The sequence below is a fragment of the Asterias rubens genome, chromosome 14 (genome assembly GCF_902459465.1).
Source record: "Asterias rubens chromosome 14, eAstRub1.3, whole genome shotgun sequence".
Classification (NCBI taxonomy): Eukaryota; Metazoa; Echinodermata; class Asteroidea; order Forcipulatida; family Asteriidae; genus Asterias; species Asterias rubens.
The window spans coordinates 3,420,662-3,440,233 of NC_047075.1; the positions used below are offsets into that span (position 1 = coordinate 3,420,662).

At 40.2% G+C, this 19,572-nt stretch overlaps 1 protein-coding gene across 1 annotated transcript in view; it reads right to left on the minus strand.

The window, feature by feature from the left end:
* Window positions 1-11,599: 11,599 nt before the first annotated feature.
* The window catches only part of LOC117299563 (double-stranded RNA-specific adenosine deaminase-like), a 55,982-nt gene continuing 48,009 nt past the window's right edge, over window positions 11,600-19,572 (minus strand). Inside the window, exons 5-9 of the mRNA XM_033783113.1 lie at window positions 18,019-18,112; window positions 16,086-16,357; window positions 14,722-14,904; window positions 14,200-14,434; window positions 11,600-12,884 (exon numbers count right to left, since the gene is read on the minus strand). Coding sequence (XP_033639004.1) covers window positions 12,650-12,884; window positions 14,200-14,434; window positions 14,722-14,904; window positions 16,086-16,357; window positions 18,019-18,112 — 1,019 coding nt within the window. The 3' untranslated portion in view covers window positions 11,600-12,649. The remainder of the gene's footprint in view (window positions 12,885-14,199; window positions 14,435-14,721; window positions 14,905-16,085; window positions 16,358-18,018; window positions 18,113-19,572) is intronic.

Below are 19,572 nucleotides of genomic sequence, written 5' to 3' on the forward strand. Positions count from 1 at the left end.
TTAGAGGGCGAGGAGCAGGAAAATCTTGGTTTTAGTCGTCTACGATGGCTACTTTTTGAGATAATGCCTCATTTCGGATAGTACGACGGTTTAAAATCAAGGTTAAAATGAATATTTGAGACCCATCCTATTGTTCCAGCAACCTGTAACTTGGAGACTGTCTTTTACACATGACGAACTTCCTTTGGTTAAATTTTGAGGCAATTCGGAAAGAAAGTGTTTCCGAGGCTGAAAAAACGTCAAGCTTACCCCCTTGTCGTTTTTTCAAAAATCGGCCGAAATTTGTGTCTTCCAAATCGCCTGAAATTTATACCTAGGTGTATTAGAGGGCGAGGAGCAGGAAAATCTTGGTTTTAGTCGTCTACGACGGCTACTTTTTGAGATAATGCCTCATTTCGGATAGTACGACGGTTTAAAATCCAGATTAAAATGAATATTTGAGACCCATCCTATTGTTCCAGCAATCTGTTACTTGGAGACTGTCTTTTACACATTACAAACTTCCTTTGGTTAAATTTTGAGGCAATTCGGAGAGAAAGTGTTTCCGAGGCTGAAAAAACGTCAAGCTTACCCCCTTGTCGTTTTTTCAAAAATCGGCCGAAACTTTTGTCTTCCAAATTGCCTGAAATTTCATACCTAGGTGTATTAGAGGGCGAGGAGCAGGAAAATCTTGGTTTTAGTCGTCTACGATGGCTACTTTTTGAGATAATGCCTCATTTCGGATAGTACGACGGTTTAAAATCAAGGTTAAAATGAATATTTGAGACCCATCCTATTGTTCAAGCAACCTGTAACTTGGAGACTGTCTTTTACACATGACGAACTTCCTTTGATTAAATTTTGAGGCAATTCGGAGAGAAAATGTTTCCGAGGCTGAAAAAACGTCAAGCTTACCCCCTTGTCGTTTTTTCAAAAATCGGCCGAAACTTTTGTCTTCCAAATTGCCTGAAATTTCATACCTAGGTGTATTAGAGGGCGAGGAGCAGGAAAATCTTTGTTTTAGTCGTCTACGATGGCTACTTTTTGAGATAATGCCTCATTTCGGATAGTACGACGGTTTAAAATCAAGATTAAAATGAATATTTGAGACCCATCCTATTGTTCCAGCAATCTGTTACTTGGAGACTGTCTTTTACACATGACGAACTTCCTTTGGTTAAATTTTGAGGCAATTCGGAAAGAAAGTGTTTCCGAGGCTGAAAAAACGTCAAGCTTACCCCCTTGTCGTTTTTTCAGAAATCGGCCAAAACTTTTGTCTTCCAAATTGCCCGAAATTTCATACCTAGGTGTATTAGAGGGCGAGGAGCAGGAAAATCTTGGTTTTAGTCGTCTACGATGGCTACTTTTTGAGATAATGCCTCATTTCGGATAGTACGACGGTTTAAAATCAAGGTTAAAATGAATATTTGAGACCCATCCTATTGTTCAAGCAACCTGTAACTTGGAGACTGTCTTTTACACATGACGAACTTCCTTTGGTTAAATTTTGAGGCTATTCGGAAAGAAAATGTTTCCGAGGCTGAAAAAACGTCAAGCTTACCCCCCTTGTCGTTTTTTCAAAAATCGGCCGAAACTTTTGTCTTCCAAATTGCCTGAAATTTCATACCTAGGTGTATTAGAGGGCGAGGAGCAGGAAAATCTTTGTTTTAGTCGTCTACGATGGCTACTTTTTGAGATAATGCCTCATTTCGGATAGTACGACGGTTTAAAATCAAGATTAAAATGAATATTTGAGACCCATCCTATTGTTCCAGCAATCTGTTACTTGGAGACTGTCTTTTACACATGACGAACTTCCTTTGGTTAAATCTTGAGGCAATTCGGAAAGAAAGTGTTTCCGAGGCTGAAAAAACGTCAAGCTTACCCCCTTGTCGTTTTTTCAAAAATCGGCCGAAACTTTTGTCTTCCAAATTGCCTGAAATTTCATACCTAGGTGTATTAGAGGGCGAGGAGCAGGAAAATCTTGGTTTTAGTCGTCTACGATGGCTACTTTTTGAGATAATGCCTCATTTCGGATAGTACGACGGTTTAAAATCAAGGTTAAAATGAATATTTGAGACCCATCCTATTGTTCAAGCAACCTGTAACTTGGAGACTGTCTTTTACACATGACGAACTTCCTTTGATTAAATTTTGAGGCAATTCGGAGAGAAAATGTTTCCGAGGCTGAAAAAACGTCAAGCTTACCCCCTTGTCGTTTTTTCAAAAATCGGCCGAAACTTTTGTCTTCCAAATTGCCTGAAATTTCATACCTAGGTGTATTAGAGGGCGAGGAGCAGGAAAATCTTGGTTTTAGTCGTCTACGATGGCTACTTTTTGAGATAATGCCTCATTTCGGATAGTACGACGGTTTAAAATCAAGGTTAAAATGAATATTTGAGACCCATCCTATTGTTCAAGCAACCTGTAACTTGGAGACTGTCTTTTACACATGACGAACTTCCTTTGATTAAATTTTGAGGCAATTCGGAGAGAAAATGTTTCCGAGGCTGAAAAAACGTCAAGCTTACCCCCTTGTCGTTTTTTCAAAAATCGGCCGAAACTTTTGTCTTCCAAATTGCCTGAAATTTCATACCTAGGTGTATTAGAGGGCGAGGAGCAGGAAAATCTTTGTTTTAGTCGTCTACGATGGCTACTTTTTGAGATAATGCCTCATTTCGGATAGTACGACGGTTTAAAATCAAGATTAAAATGAATATTTGAGACCCATCCTATTGTTCCAGCAATCTGTTACTTGGAGACTGTCTTTTACACATGACGAACTTCCTTTGGTTAAATTTTGAGGCAATTCGGAAAGAAAGTGTTTCCGAGGCTGAAAAAACGTCAAGCTTACCCCCTTGTCGTTTTTTCAGAAATCGGCCAAAACTTTTGTCTTCCAAATTGCCCGAAATTTCATACCTAGGTGTATTAGAGGGCGAGGAGCAGGAAAATCTTGGTTTTAGTCGTCTACGATGGCTACTTTTTGAGATAATGCCTCATTTCGGATAGTACGACGGTTTAAAATCAAGGTTAAAATGAATATTTGAGACCCATCCTATTGTTCAAGCAACCTGTAACTTGGAGACTGTCTTTTACACATGACGAACTTCCTTTGGTTAAATTTTGAGGCTATTCGGAAAGAAAATGTTTCCGAGGCTGAAAAAACGTCAAGCTTACCCCCTTGTCGTTTTTTCAAAAATCGGCCGAAACTTTTGTCTTCCAAATTGCCTGAAATTTCATACCTAGGTGTATTAGAGGGCGAGGAGCAGGAAAATCTTTGTTTTAGTCGTCTACGATGGCTACTTTTTGAGATAATGCCTCATTTCGGATAGTACGACGGTTTAAAATCAAGATTAAAATGAATATTTGAGACCCATCCTATTGTTCCAGCAATCTGTTACTTGGAGACTGTCTTTTACACATGACGAACTTCCTTTGGTTAAATCTTGAGGCAATTCGGAAAGAAAGTGTTTCCGAGGCTGAAAAAACGTCAAGCTTACCCCCTTGTCGTTTTTTCAAAAATCGGCCGAAACTTTTGTCTTCCAAATTGCCTGAAATTTCATACCTAGGTGTATTAGAGGGCGAGGAGCAGGAAAATCTTGGTTTTAGTCGTCTACGATGGCTACTTTTTGAGATAATGCCTCATTTCGGATAGTACGACGGTTTAAAATCAAGGTTAAAATGAATATTTGAGACCCATCCTATTGTTCAAGCAACCTGTAACTTGGAGACTGTCTTTTACACATGACGAACTTCCTTTGATTAAATTTTGAGGCAATTCGGAGAGAAAATGTTTCCGAGGCTGAAAAAACGTCAAGCTTACCCCCTTGTCGTTTTTTCAAAAATCGGCCGAAACTTTTGTCTTCCAAATTGCCTGAAATTTCATACCTAGGTGTATTAGAGGGCGAGGAGCAGGAAAATCTTTGTTTTAGTCGTCTACGATGGCTACTTTTTGAGATAATGCCTCATTTCGGATAGTACGACGGTTTAAAATCAAGATTAAAATGAATATTTGAGACCCATCCTATTGTTCCAGCAATCTGTTACTTGGAGACTGTCTTTTACACATGACGAACTTCCTTTGGTTAAATTTTGAGGCAATTCGGAAAGAAAGTGTTTCCGAGGCTGAAAAAACGTCAAGCTTACCCCCTTGTCGTTTTTTCAGAAATCGGCCAAAACTTTTGTCTTCCAAATTGCCTGAAATTTCATACCTAGGTGTATTAGAGGGCGAGGAGCAGGAAAATCTTTGTTTTAGTCGTCTACGATGGCTACTTTTTGAGATAATGCCTCATTTCGGATAGTACGACGGTTTAAAATCAAGATTAAAATGAATATTTGAGACCCATCCTATTGTTCCAGCAATCTGTTACTTGGAGACTGTCTTTTACACATGACGAACTTCCTTTGGTTAAATTTTGAGGCAATTCGGAAAGAAAGTGTTTCCGAGGCTGAAAAAACGTCAAGCTTACCCCCTTGTCATTTTTTCAAAAATCGGCCAAAACTTTTGTCTTCCAAATTGCCCGAAATTTCATACCTAGGTGTATTAGAGGGCGAGGAGCAGGAAAATCTTGGTTTTAGTCGTCTACGATGGCTACTTTTTGAGATAATGCCTCATTTCGGATAGTACGACGGTTTAAAATCAAGGTTAAATGAATATTTGAGACCCATCCTATTGTTCAAGCAACCTGTAACTTGGAGACTGTCTTTTACACATGACGAACTTCCTTTGGTTAAATTTTGAGGCTATTCGGAAAGAAAATGTTTCCGAGGCTGAAAAAACGTCAAGCTTACCCCCTTGTCGTTTTTTTAAAAATCGGCCGAAACTTTTGTCTTCCAAATTGCCTGAAATTTCATACCTAGGTGTATTAGAGGGCGAGGAGCAGGAAAATCTTGGTTTTAGTCATCTACCATGGCTACTTTTTGAGATAATGCCTCATTTCGGATAGTACGACGGTTTAAAATCAAGGTTAAAATGAATATTTGAGACCCATCCTATTGTTCAAGCAACCTGTAACTTGGAGACTGTCTTTTACACATGACGAACTTCCTTTGGTTACATTTTGAGGCAATTCGGAGAGAAAATGTTTCCGAGGCTGAAAAAACGTCAAGCTTACTACCCCCTTGTCGTTTTTTCAAAAATCGGCCATTTCTTTTTGGAACCAACACTACACAAAATAGATTACACTGCACATGGTGCTACCGGAGCGGCGTCAATAAAACAATGGGAAGTTTCTTTATTAGAGGAGTTCAGTGGTTCTTAGCCAGTCATTTTCTAATAAGTTGAGTCCTTCTGAAAACTGGAAAAGAAAATTACATTATCTAATATAGCCCTCATGCGTTCAAATGGTGTGAAATGCTACATTTTTGGGGTTGGTTATGAATGGGAATCAAAGTGTGTTGATTCGGTTTTCAACTAGTGGTTTAAACCCGCCGATAAAATAACCAAGAACCAGGCCTCGTTGGGATTAAACCACTAGTTGAAAACCTCTTCACCACACATTGATTCCCTTATTTGAAGGAGATTTTGTTGCACTTAGTGTCAGGGAGCTGTCACGAAACGCTAGGATTAATCCTACCTCGAGTCAGGACAATTTTCTGTGCGATAAACGGGCAATGTAACTTCAACAAAAACTTCAAAGGGGGAGAATGTCATACCACCATAAACATTTTTTTTTTGCAACAAGGGGCCAATCCTTTCGGAAGCTTGGGCGGAGTTTTGCAGAATCATTTTTCTGCCTAGCAAACATAAACAGGATATAGTAACATTTCAGCTGGTTACTCAATTCTGGTTAGCATAAGTTTGTTGTGCTTAGCTACTTTTGGGGCTTTAAAGGCAGTGGATACTATTGGTAATTGTCAAAGACTAGCCTTCACAGTTGATGTATCTCAGCATATGCATAAAATAACAAACATGTGAAAATTTGAGCTCAATCGGTCATCGAAGTTGCGAGTTAATAATGAAGAAAAATAACCCTTGTCACAAGAAGTTGTGTGCGTTTAGATGGTTGATTTCGAGACCTAAAGTTCTAAATCTGAGGTCTCGAAATCAAATTCGTGGAAAATTACTTCTTTCTCGAAAACTATGGCACTTCAGAGGGAGCCGTTGCTCACAATGTTTTAAACCATCAACCTCTCCCCATTACTCGTCACCAAGAAAGGTTTTATGCTAAAAATTATTTTGAGTAATTACCAAAAGTGTCCACTGCCTTTAAGCAATTCTATGAAGTTGGGCCAAGGTAACAAGTGTAACTCGAAGCTGATTTCAATCAAACAATTCATACAATATCAACATTTAATAGGATGATAATATTATAGCATACTTTATTTAAAATCATAAAAACCCGCAACAGCTAATACAATCATGTGACTGGCTCTGCGAGAACAACTGTAGAATGTAACTTTTAAAAACTACATTAAACAAGTTTCAGAAAACCTCTCAATGCATATCTCTAAAAATGAATCAAATAAAAATAATTATACTAACTTTAAATGGCTAGGCAAGTTAAAAATGATATTGCTTTTTTTGGTTCTTTCTTGAAGATTAACTTTACAGATGTGAAAAAATAAAAATAAAAAGTTAGTAAGTTCAAGCCGAATTTCATGCACAGAAAAACCCCAGAAACAAGTTACAGACCAAAATACCATACAGTAAACATTGCTCTGACTGGTACCTCACTCATTTCTTGCTTAGCAAAGAAATTTCTTTGTAACAGCTTTATTCAACTAAGCCTAGGGTCCAATTAACTGCATAAGCAGACAACTTAGTAACTTTGAGTATGGCCGCGCACAAGCAAAAATTCCCTGCTAACCAGTGTAGTCGTTTGACGTAAGTGCGGGATTCCCTGCCATTTGCGAGTTAATTTTGAATAATGTCTGGCACAATGACTTGCTTAGTTACAATGCACACTTTACATTTGAATTCCTCAGACTATCAAGACACTTGCTACGCAACGTGATTAGGGGCAAGCTTTTGTATAGCAACCTCCAGGAAGAGCAAACCCCGGTGTCACTGTTCCATACACACTAACACTTATTTAGAATTGTGTATGGGTGTTCACCGTCTCTTACACAACCACGCACAAGCTTGCTCCTAATCACGTTGCGTAGCAACTGTCCCGATAGTCCGAGGAATTCAAATGTAAAGGGTGCATCGAAATTAAGCGAGTCATTGTACCAGACATTCAAATCTACATGGAACTCGCAAATGGCCAACTCTTTGCTTACGGTAAACATAGCCTAGGAATTGGGCCCTACACTATTTTCTCCATTTGTTGATTATGAAATAGAAAACCACTTTGAACATAGGCCTAGGCCTACTACTTACACTAACAAAAAAGGCTACCAACCCCATCCACTTCTTTACCATGGCATCATCCTCATTTTGCCAGGTGTCCCGTATACACAATGACAATAAGATACAAATTGTAACTTCTTAAAAAGGAACCAGACTATCTGTTCCTCCCAGCCTCTCTTTGGTTTACATGCAGTTGAATAGAAGAAAATCAAGATGGCTTAGCACGAAACAAAAGACCTATCCAGTAGGCTCCGCCCACGACGCTTGGAGAGCAAGAACACGCTCTCCAATGCCTTTCTGCACAACTCTGCCGCGCGTGCCAAGATACAGTGCACGCATGTCGGATCTTATTTGTCGGACCTTCGTTGCGTTGTGATTGGTCAATACGCAATGCGGCGGAGCTTAGTGGATCGGTCTATTGTGCTTACCTGGACTTGTTTACCAGCCAAAATACAATGTCTTACCATTGGGACTGGTAATCCTGCTAATTTTTGCTAACCAGAAATTTATGAACTTTTACTAAGCAGAAGAAATATTTTCTGCAGAAGGTCTATGAAATTGGGCCTTGCTTTGAGCTTGCATAATACAAATTATGCTTACCTGAACAAGGTCACCAGCCAAATACCATTATACTTCATACTAACTGTGGCTGGTATCCGTACCATCTTTGCTCAGCAGAAAATTTTCATTTTTTGTCTTTGTCTGCAGACAAAGACAAAAAATGCAGGCTCTATGAAACTGGGCCAAACATAGACTGGGCCCCTATTACAGCCCCTGTCTTTATCCGCAAGGATAAAGACGGATCCCTGCCGCCAGATCCAGTGGATACAATGATACGATAAACGCGCAGTGACATAGATGCCCAGACAGTACACTGCTGTCAAGTCTGCAATAGAATTTGACTGCGTAACTTTGTGAAATGACTGAGGTCAAAGGTGAATCTATACACGCCGGTTTTGGAGCCAGGTATCTGGTGTTATTCACCAGCCTCGAGGTGTAACGTCACTGTTCAGGCTAGGCTCAACATTACTGCTTTATACAACCCGTAGATTCATGGGTTTTCATGGCTTTGTAAGAATATAATTCCACAGAACTAGAGGCAGAGTAAAAAACTTGTGCATAGGTTCTAAAATATACCATCGCATAATACTACTGAAAATTTGTTTGGCTCGCTCAATAGACACACTGTACAAATGAAACATAAGGACTACAAAACCATACAAAAAGATCAATAAAATTGATAATTACCATACAAGTAGATGAATATAAGTTTCATAGAAAGAATCAGAGAGTAATCATGGCTATCTTTTCTTTAAAAAAATCCAAAGGGCGATTAATGTAGCAACGTATGGTTTAAAACAAATAAAAGACCAATTATGCAAATCCTTTGTGAATGTGCACTCGCACTGTCAAATCTTGTTGATCTTTTATAAACTGCAACTTTGCTTAAAATGGAAGCGTTTCTGCACAACAAGTACCAAACTTTGCTTACTTGTATTAAAACAGGCAAATGAAATTGGGCCCAAGGCCTCTTTACTACCTCCTGCAAGTTGTTAGATAAACTTATGTGACCAAACAAGACCCAATTTCCTGAAAGTGGCAAGCACAAAATACAAGGGATGAGATTGTTCAGACTTTTGGCTGAGTTCAGACTTTTATGTTGGCCTGGTGAAGAAAACCAGACAATATTTTTTCCACAAATAAAGAAATCCTGCTCATAGGTATAGTTCTCTAGTGCTTTGGATACTGTTTCCAAAAGCTCCTTGGAATCTATAACCCCAGGGGTTACCAAACGGTAGAAATGGCATCATTTCAACATACCTTTGAATTTGTTTCCAAGTTTCAGACTTTTTTTCGTAGTAACGACTCTCACCCCTGAAAATACTCCTTACCACAGGAAATTCTTGCTTACATTGTAATAGCAGAAATAGATCACCAGTCAAAGTCCATTAACATTTACAATTGACTGGGGCCCTGCTATAACTTTGCTTCATTATTTCCTAAACAATATTTTTTCTTTAACAACAAATTGAAATTGACTCTAATGGGAAAAAGGACGATTATTAATAAATTGCCTGTTTTTCTACCCCCAAAAAATTGACGACAGCAAAGTATCACAACTATGCTTAGAAATATCCGAACAACGTTACATGCAAATTTTAAAACACTTTGCAGCGATATATATATACATGTACAACTTTAACTCTTAAATGCACTCAAACCGCAAGAAAAAAAAGGAAGAAAAAATACTGGAAAAAAAAACCCCTCAAAACTCTTTAATAATTGGAACTAAAACTATAAACTATAAATACTTACAGCAAAATAGGGAAATAAGGCACTTTATCGACACTTAAATTGCATATTATATAATATTAAATGTACGTAAATTTTTGGAAGTTACAATTATTTATTTACCTTTTTTTTGTTTTAAGTGACGATACAAAAAACTCTTGATGATTACATAATCTTTATAAATATTCAAATTTGCAAATGTTTCATAATAGATACATACTCTTCCGACAATTGCTCAAATGGTTACACCCCTTTGTTCCGACACCACAAAGGGTGCGTTCGATAAGCTTCCATGGGTCGACCCCGCAACGCTCACTCTCGTGGTGGCGGCATGCACCTCAGGTCACCCCCAAGTGTTCCACTCCACAACCAGGGCACTGGGGGCTGACCCGGGTGAGCCCCGTCAAAGCTATTCGAACGTACCGGGGCAGATCGGGGTTCGACCCAGGGAAGCTAAATAAACACACCCAATATTTTGATACAACTTGTGTATTTTCCCAATCCTTGTTCTAACAACCGACATGCAAATCGTGAGGTTTATTTTGTTTAACAAAATATTGTCGGAACATAGGGGTGTCGGAATATAGAGTAGTCATTGCTCAAACTTGGGAATAACAAATAAATTTCAGAGATTTTTCTGCTTTTCAGAGACATTAAGGAACAGCCGTCGATTTCACAAAACTCTTCCTAACTCAAGATTAATCTTAGGACTTAGGACGAGTCCCAACCCTGCACTGTAGCATGCAGACCTTAAGATTAATCATAAGTTAGGACGAGATAAGACGAGTCTTAACTCTTTGTGAAATCGACGGCGGATACTTTCTTTCAAAGATATAAATTACCATCCAGTTACAAAAGGAAACCCAGTGGAAGATGTTTTTCTGCTATTTGACACTGTTTTTGATACCCCATTAAATATATGCATAGAAACTGATTTGTATAGGGAAAATAGAACACTCCGGGGATCACCTCGGGAGTCATAGTTTTAACCATAACACTCGAAGCAGTTAATATTTGTATAATATTAGCCAAGTCGCCACTAGACTTATGTGCATAATGTCCTTGCATGCTCAGTCTTATCACAAACAACATGTCTGCACACTGCAACAAAATCCCTTGAAACATTTTTTTTGCAGTTGGCATGGTCCTCATTTCAACAGTGTTGTATTCTGTATGGATGTATAGTTTTTGTGGCCAAACTCAGAAATTCTTTAAAAAGGGAATCAATGTGTGGTGAAGAGGTTTTCAACTAGTGGTTTAATCCCAACGAGGCCTGGTTCTTGATAAACTTACCGAGACGAAGTGATTCCCATTCATAAACATTTTTTTCGGTCAAAAAACATCAACACTTATGGTCAAAAAGTAAACTAAATGCAAAAATTCTAATTTTTCAATGGTTTCTTTCAACAACACCCCTCCAGCTATGAAATGGTAAGGCCCAGTCAAGGCCCTCGGGTAAACAACTCCTTATAAGGGAATGCTGTGCGCGTCGCGCGTATCCCGTGATGAGGCACAACTGTTCCGGCCGTTGCTCTCGACCAATAGGAATGAAGAAACTGTCTTTTAAGCACAGGTGCAAGCTCGCGTGTCACGCCCATGTTTCAACACTTTTTACTGGTCATAAACAAAGGTTTATACACACCCACGTGACACACTCTCCACCAATAGGAATAGCGAAAGTGTCTGAGGTATTTATGAAAGGAGCTTTATGTCTGTAAGCACAGAATTTTGCAATAAACAGTGCCATACAATTTGTCCATGCTCTGTCCTCTTTCTATCCAATGACCTCAAGCTCTGTTGCTTCTGTTCAGCAGAGTGTGGGTTCGAATCCCGGACGTGAACCTTGTGTCCCTGAGCAAGTCAATTAACTATAATTGCTTCTCTCCACCCAGGGGTAAATGGGCACCTGTGAGGGCAGAGATGGTTCTTGTGATTGACTTAGCCGAGTAGCGCATTTGTTGCACGAGGCTGTATACTCCCCAGGGAGCTGAGATGGTTTAAGGAGTGAATTAAGGCCCAGTGACCAGGGGTAATAATGTGAAGCGCTTTGGGACGCCCTACGGGTGTGAAAAGTGCTATATAAAAACGGGTTATTATTATTACTACATGGAAAGTTACACAATCCTCCAATCACTATCTATATTTTTAAGCAAGTTCAAAATTGTAGATACAACCATAAGAGAGAAAACATGATTCTATAAAGTTGTACAAAAACCGAGATAGATTTGAAGTCCGAGCTTACATCATACAAGAAGTCTACAAAACATTATATGGAGTGTATAAATATTGACCATGGTAAGGAAAACACTGCTTAGCCTCCTTTCTTGCTAAGCAAAAACCAAACAAACCTGCTAAGATGAAATAGGTCCTGACGACAATGAGAAAAGCTCCTCTGAAAAAGGCTATATATGCTTAGCCTACTTTGTTGCTAAGCAAAAAAGACCTGCTGGTAAAGCTGAAACAGGTTATTTGCTGAAACCCCATGCAAAATACACTGCGTGTCAATGATTTTATGTTATAAATGCTAAGCGACAATGGGACTTTGCAAAAGACACCGCTTTATAGCCTACTTTGTTGCAAAGTGAAAAAAAAAATGCTAAGCTGAAGCGTTATCTGCTGAAACCCCATAGAAACAAAATTGTGTGTAAATGCTTAATTCATGCTAAGCAACAACGGGACTCAATAATCATAGACCCTGATTACAAGAAGAAAAGTTCCTCTGCATAAGATTTCTCAATCTAAAAACGGCTTCGCCTACTTAATTGCTAAGCAAAATACCCTGCTAAGCTGAAATAAGTTATCTGCTGAAAATACATTTCATGTTAACGCTTTTCATTCAGCAGTATCAGCCCTCATCAAAGTTCCTATTCGACAGGTTTCTAAGCAATATTAGCCCTGATCACAATGAGAACAGAATCCTCTTCAACAGGTTTCTTGATCTGAAGCCTCCTTTCTTGCTTGAGAACAACAACCCCAAATAGACAAAACCTGCTCAGCTAAAATGTTTATCCGCTGAAACCCCATAGAAAATACAATGTATGATAATGTTTTCCATTCATTCATGCTTAGCGATATTGACCCTCATCACAATGAGAAAAGTTCCTCTTCGACCGGCTTCTCGATCCACACTCCATAGCCCCCTTTCTTGAAGCTCTCCTTCATATACTTCTTAGCCGTCTCAAAATCTGCCGCCATCCCCTTTGCGTCGTGGTACGTCTTGGCCTGGAGGAGGTCATCTCTGCCGTAGAGCTGGGCGACTCGCTGGAACTCTGTGAAGAGAGTGGATTTGCATAGCTGGGAGGGTACCACACCTTGAATCCTAGTCAAGAAAAAATATTTCAACAGAACAAGAAAGCAAGATTTTAGAATCAGCATATTTTCATTTTCAACGAGTGGTTGGTGCTGACATTATTTACTTGGGTCCCTAAATTTATGAATGAGCAGTTAATATGCAATGGGCAGTCAGCAGCCCTGCTGGGGTGGATGATTCAATCAAGTCCGCCATCCACTGTTTAGAAAAGGAATTACATACAGACAACAGGTGTGAGTTGCCAGAAGAAAAGGATGTGTTATTTTGAGCATCTATCTCTAATGTAGCTTTCATGTAATGTATGCTTGTGGATTTTGTTCACAGGACTCGGGGAGGTATATACAGTACTATATGTATTACACACAATGGGGAATGGGTAAAACCAATGAATATTATTATTACGTTATCTTTCTAGTATTGAAACCAAGGATGCCTCATAAGTGAACTTAACCACTCTAACTCGGAAGCGTGAGGACCTGAGGTTTTGACCATGTGAACCAAAAACACAGGAGTTAACCCCTACTCTTCCAAGATAAGTGTTTAAAGACACTGGACACTATTGGTAATTGTCAAAGACCAGTCTTCTCACTTGGTGTATCTCAACATAGGCATCAAATAACAAACCTGTGAAAAGTTGAGCTCGATCGGCCGTTGGAGTTGCGAGATAACAATGAAAGAAAAAACACCCTTGTCACACGAAGTTGTTTGCTTTCAGATGCTTGATGTCGGAGGTCTCGGAATCAAATTCGTGGAAAAGTACTTCTTTCTCGAAAATTACGTCACTCCAGAGGGAGTCGTTTCTCACAATGTTTTATACTATCAACCTCTCCCCATTACTCGTCACCAAGCGAGGTGTTATGCTGATAATTATTTTGAGTAATTACCAATAGTGTCCACTGCCTTCAATTCATGCCTGTGGATACTATTCACATTCACAGAACTCGGGAGAGTACTGAATATATACAGTGCTATACAATCATCAGGGTATGGGTAAAACTATAGAGTTATATATAAGAACTAGAGGGCGCACGAGTGATGCTACGCGCACAAACGCCACGGGACGGCAAGATGACAAGCACGTCATTCTGCACGCGCGTTGAATATGAATACACGTTAGAGGTTTTTTTTATTGAACGCTCACGCGATGCTGTTTGTTCAACTTACAAAATGGCCGCACAAACACACGCTGTGAGATAGCTAATTTGTCAACTTAGAAAATGGCCGCCTGCTCGCATACCGGGGCGCGTATATAGGCCAGTGCGCGCTCTAGTTCTTATATATAACTCTACGGGTAAAACCAACTAAAACAAAAAGAATGCGTTACCTTCCTTTGGTCCCATCTGTTACCTCCGGCCCCGGGCATTCAACGAACCAGTTGATGCTGAGAGCCTTAGTCTTCTCGGTACCCCTAGGAGGGTCAAACGCCGTGACGCAGCCCAGTTGGGGGTGGTTGATTCGGTAGAGGGAAGGTAGGGATGTGGTCAACTCTTGAGTCTCCAAGGAGTGGCTCAGACGGCAGCAGGTGGCGCGAGATAAATGGCCGTGGTGGTATAGGGAACCTGTGGAGAGTAGATGTGTGTGATGGAATAAAATATCAGTACTTTTGTAGGAGATTCCATCCCCCTAAGCAGAATTGTGTAGAAATATCATCTGATAGCGCCCTTTTGAAACACATTTTTAAAAGAACTAAATGCACACGTAGTATAGAACTAGAAGACAAAAATACTATGTTAAAACTATGGAATAAACTTAAGTACACAACAAAAGAAAAGTGACAAGAGCAAAACTGGTATTAGCGCTCATGGCACATGGACATTGGCGTCTCCAGACGTTCAGTAATCCTCACCTAGTGTTACAGAGCTAAGATAAATCGGCTCGATGAAGTGACTTAGAAGCGCCCCCTGGAGGCCAAGGATGTTCCATCTTGCCACCTTATCGCTGCATGACATAGTGCGGAGTCTCTCTCCTCTAATGATGCCGTCCCATGTCTGCACTGGATGGCTGGAGTCCACTGGAATTGTGCCTTCACCTGAATGGGAACAAGAAGCAAATATACTGTTTACAAGAAGTGTTGTGGATGAGCGGATAAGAGCACTGAATTCAAACTCTGGTGTTTCTGATCAGCAGAGTGTGGGTTCGAATCCCCAGCCGTGACACTTGTGTCCGTTAAGCAAGACACTTAACCTTTGCTTCGTCCTTTGGATGGTACACAAAGCCGTTGGTCCCATGTGTTGTTTAATGCATGTAAATAACCCAGTGCACTTATCGAAAAGAGAAGGGGTTCGCCCCGGGTGTTTCTGGCTGTGGCTGCTGTATGCGCCATAGCACCTTGTAAACCCTAATAAGGTGCTACATAATTGGCTCTCAGAATTCATCACTTTAATAATCTTTCTGAAAGTTTGTATATAATAAGCGCCTTGCTTGCGCACCTTAAAGTAGATACGTGCGCTACATAAGACTTTGATATTATTATCGATATTATTAGACAGTCTAGGCTAAGTTCGCGTAAGGACTTATCGTTGACCATTGACTAACATTGCACGAGCTCTGTGTAGTTGGACTACGCTAGTCTTCTATATGAAACCAGCCTACTGGTGCATTCGGCTACTAGTGGATGATACCCATGCCTACAACCTCATGGACTGTACCGGGTGTAACCCTGCTTCAGCCCCAGGAGTTCGCTCGGCCACAGCGGCCAGTCTATCCAGGACTGCTGGGATGGGCTAATCGCTTGCACAGATTCTTGTTCAGGAAGTACGGCATGCGTACAGTGCATAGAAAACGGTGCAGTGTGAGTGTGATGCATGATGGGACTGCGCATTATTAAACCAATGACAGTGCATGATACGTTTGCCAATCGCAGCAAGGCAAGGCGCTGGGGACGAGCGAACCCCAGGAGTAGGTGGCAACGTGCCCCTGGTGGCAGTCGATTTGGGTCGACAGCCCAAATAATTTAAGTGGCAGTCTGATCTAGTGAGTTGTGAGTTGGGCGATACCTCACAAAAAAAAACTGAAATCAATCATCTGAATAATATTGATGTCTACGAACATCAAAAACGAGGATTGTTTTGGAGAAATGCCTCTTCGTGAAAACGGTGACGATAAATGGGTAATATGAACAAAAGTGATATCATTAGACCGCAGTGTTTTTCATTTCAGGAGAATCCAAATCGTGGGGTGTATTCTACTTGTATTAGACTAGACATTTACCGTATTCCATTTTTGTTCGGAGCAGCCCCTGTATATTCTTTCCGAATGTCGGTAGATGCTGAGCATGCCCAGTCAGCTCTAGTCCCTCGGGGCCCTCTGCGTTCTCCCCGGCATCGGTCCGAGAGAACTGCGCCCCGTCACCGCAGGGTGCCGTGCTGATGTAGAGGTGAAAGGTCACACCTTGCTTGACCCTGAACTGACCCGGTGACCTCTCGCTCAGGATCGTGTTCTCCGGGTTTTGCTTGAAGTCTGTCAGTTGGTTGTACAGATACCTGGTGAGATGATAATAATAAAAAAATTGGGGGGGGGGGTTTAATAAAAATTAAATTGACTAGAGAGGGATTTGAACCAACAACCTCCGGACTAATATACCGGCACTCTACATGTATGTGCCCCTATTTTGCCCAGCTCCCTATAATAAAACATTTGGGGTTTAATATTGTCTGACAATAACACGCTTCATCACAAGTAACCACTTACATGTCTATTTGAATTCCTCAGACTATCGAGACAGTTGTTAAGTCACATGATTAAGGGGCAAGCTTTTCAAGATTTTAGACCGTACCGCTAATGAGTAGACACAACTTGTTTAACATTACACAGTTGCTCAGTGTAATAAAAGTTAAAGAATCTAGAATGAATGATCATCATTCTTATTGTTTAGAATGGAGGCAGTGATCGTGAAAGGTGTGATAAACATCGGCAGGAATCCATGGTGAAGGAACTAATGCATTTACAGCTCGGAGATTGTTCACGCTTAATCAGGCGCAGTGAATTAGCATTTAGATTGACTCTCCATCTGATCGAGGGGAAATTATTGCATAAAGGGATGGCACATTTCAGCACCTCCGCTTATACTGTGCAAGCGCTGAATTTCTGCGCTATAGCTGTCTAAGCGAAGAATGCCTAGTCGCGTGGAGTACGCACATGAACAAGCACAAATTCCCTACTAACCCATGAAATATGCATGAGAAGTTAGGGTGGCACGGTTGGCTTGTGCGTAAAGCGCTCGCCTCTCACCAAGGTGACCCCGGTTCGATTCCCGGTCGGGGCCATATGTGAGTTGAGTTGTGCGTTGGTTCTCTGCTGTGCAACGAGGGTTTTCCAGACTATCCGGCTTTCCTCCCTCAGGAAAAAATATCAAACACTTTCGCTCTTGGCTGTGCTCCGTGGTCATAATGGGATGATGTGGCTGGCAGCTGAATGCGCCCTTGCATGCCTGCTTCTCGAACACGTTGTAGCCGCGTCCTTCGCAATTCAGCTCTTAGCTGCGAGTAAGGACGATTAGCCCCCCAAATTATTATATTATCATCATTATAACTCCTCAGGGGCACACACTCCAATTCAACCATCAGAATTTTATTTGGTTTGAAGTGTGTAAAGCACTGTATGCTCCGTACTTTCCCCGAGTTCTGTGAAAAAAAAAACCACAGGCAAACTTCATGTACTCAGATGAGACGTTTTGATCAACCCAAGTTAGTATAACTATTATTAAAGGAACATTACATAATTGGTTTTGCTAGCAAAAAAAGTTGCTGGCAGTGTAAGCACTTTATGTAATCCACCATGTACATAAACTGACAAACCTGTAGAAGTTTGAGATCGATCGGCCATCTGGGTCACGAGAGAATAGTGAAAAAAAAAACGATTACAAATTTAGCATTGCATCGATGCCAAAATAAAAATGAATAAAACGCTCACTGAGCGATAAACTCCAAACGCGAAGTTAGATTATTTATTTCTCATCAAATATGGAATTTCAGACAAAAATATTTCAAGGGATGTTTTCAACTATCATCATCATTAGACCGTGTAAGTTTGATGTAAATTTCACGATTTTTGTTTCTAACCAATTCTGTAACATTCCTTTAATTAAGGAACTGGGGTATCCACCCCCCTCCCCCTCCCAAGGGTGTGGATTACTTGATCTTACCTTAAGAAAGCCCGTCTGGTGATGATCTCTGCATGAGAATCGTTGACTGTTCCACCCTCTAAGCTTAACATGTCACCCGTAACGCATCGGTTACCTGCAATTAACGACACCATAAATCAGGATTAAATGCGAGTACACCCAACGATATTAAAACAAACAGGATAACGTCTGCTCATAACTATAGCGTCACTAATGGCAATTTCATATTTTGAAATGATGAAAAAGTCATTAAATGAAAATGCATTAAGTAAAAAAAAAATTATACATTTGGTTTGCGGTAACACCATGTGTGTGTATCTACTTGCCAGGTAGAGTTTGTTCTTTAGACAAACTGCCTACTTTATATTAGTCCAGCATTCTCCAGAAGACGATCAGAGCATACTGATCGAAACGTCGAGTTAATCCAACGGTTCTTTTCAGAACCACCCCAACTCATTTAGAGATTGTTATTACATGGTGTTACCGCAAACTTTTCTATATATACTTTATATTCTACTACCACCGAGTAGATTTTTATATTGTATAGACTTAGAACAATAAAACGGTTCCAATAACCTAAGGTTAGTGCCAAAAACATCCTTTTGGGGGAGAATTGTGATGTCATGCCTATCAAACTCACAGATCACCGATGATAAGTGAAAGGTCTCAAAAGGGCTAAGTAATAGCTCCCATGTTTGGCACCCAACTGTCTCTGATAGTGATATTTTATAGATACATTCCAGCCAAGACTACACACCCTCACCAGGATCTACCGGCTGGCATCTGTATCAACACGTAGGAAGAAAATTAATGTCAACTTCACGCATTCTTGTGTTTGTTTTAGCTAGACGACATTCTACAAAAGGCAGGAAAAAAAAAAAAAAAAATCCCAAACAATCATGTTAGAGTTTAAGGGAAAAACTCCTGCTTGATTCCATGGCAAGTGTTTACATCGCCATTTTGAAAGTTACCACTTTTCACGTCAGGTATGTACGTGCAGATGCCATACGTGAGCATGCAATCAGCCTAAAGTGGTGAATCACCTAGAAATGACACAATTTTCTGACGTTCACGTTCACGTTTTTTCTCGCGTAACGTGCAGCTAAACCTCCCTTTTATCTACTTTTATGACATGTCTTATTGCCTATCAAAATCACAGTTATGACTAAAAACAACAAATTTTAAGCTTTTCCTCATCGTCTGGACACCCTTAAACTACTAAATGTCAAGCTTTACACAAAACGAGGAGATTTTTTGCAATAACAGTATACCTCTGGGTTCTTTTTTACCGTTTGATTGTTTTAATCCTATAATATAAATAACTAACAATAAAACTAAAAGTCAGTGAAAAGTTTCAATTCGAAAGACATTAACGCTATTCAGATTCAAATTTGTAGGGATAAAAACTGTTATTTGTTTCCGTAACCATATTACTTAAAGTAGAGTGTCATGGCCGAGTGGTTAACATGGTTAAGAGCATCGAGTTCAAGTTCTGGTGCGTTTTCACCGGAGTGTGGGTTCGCATCCCGGTCGTGACACTTGTGTCCTTGAGCAAGATACTTTACTATAATTGCT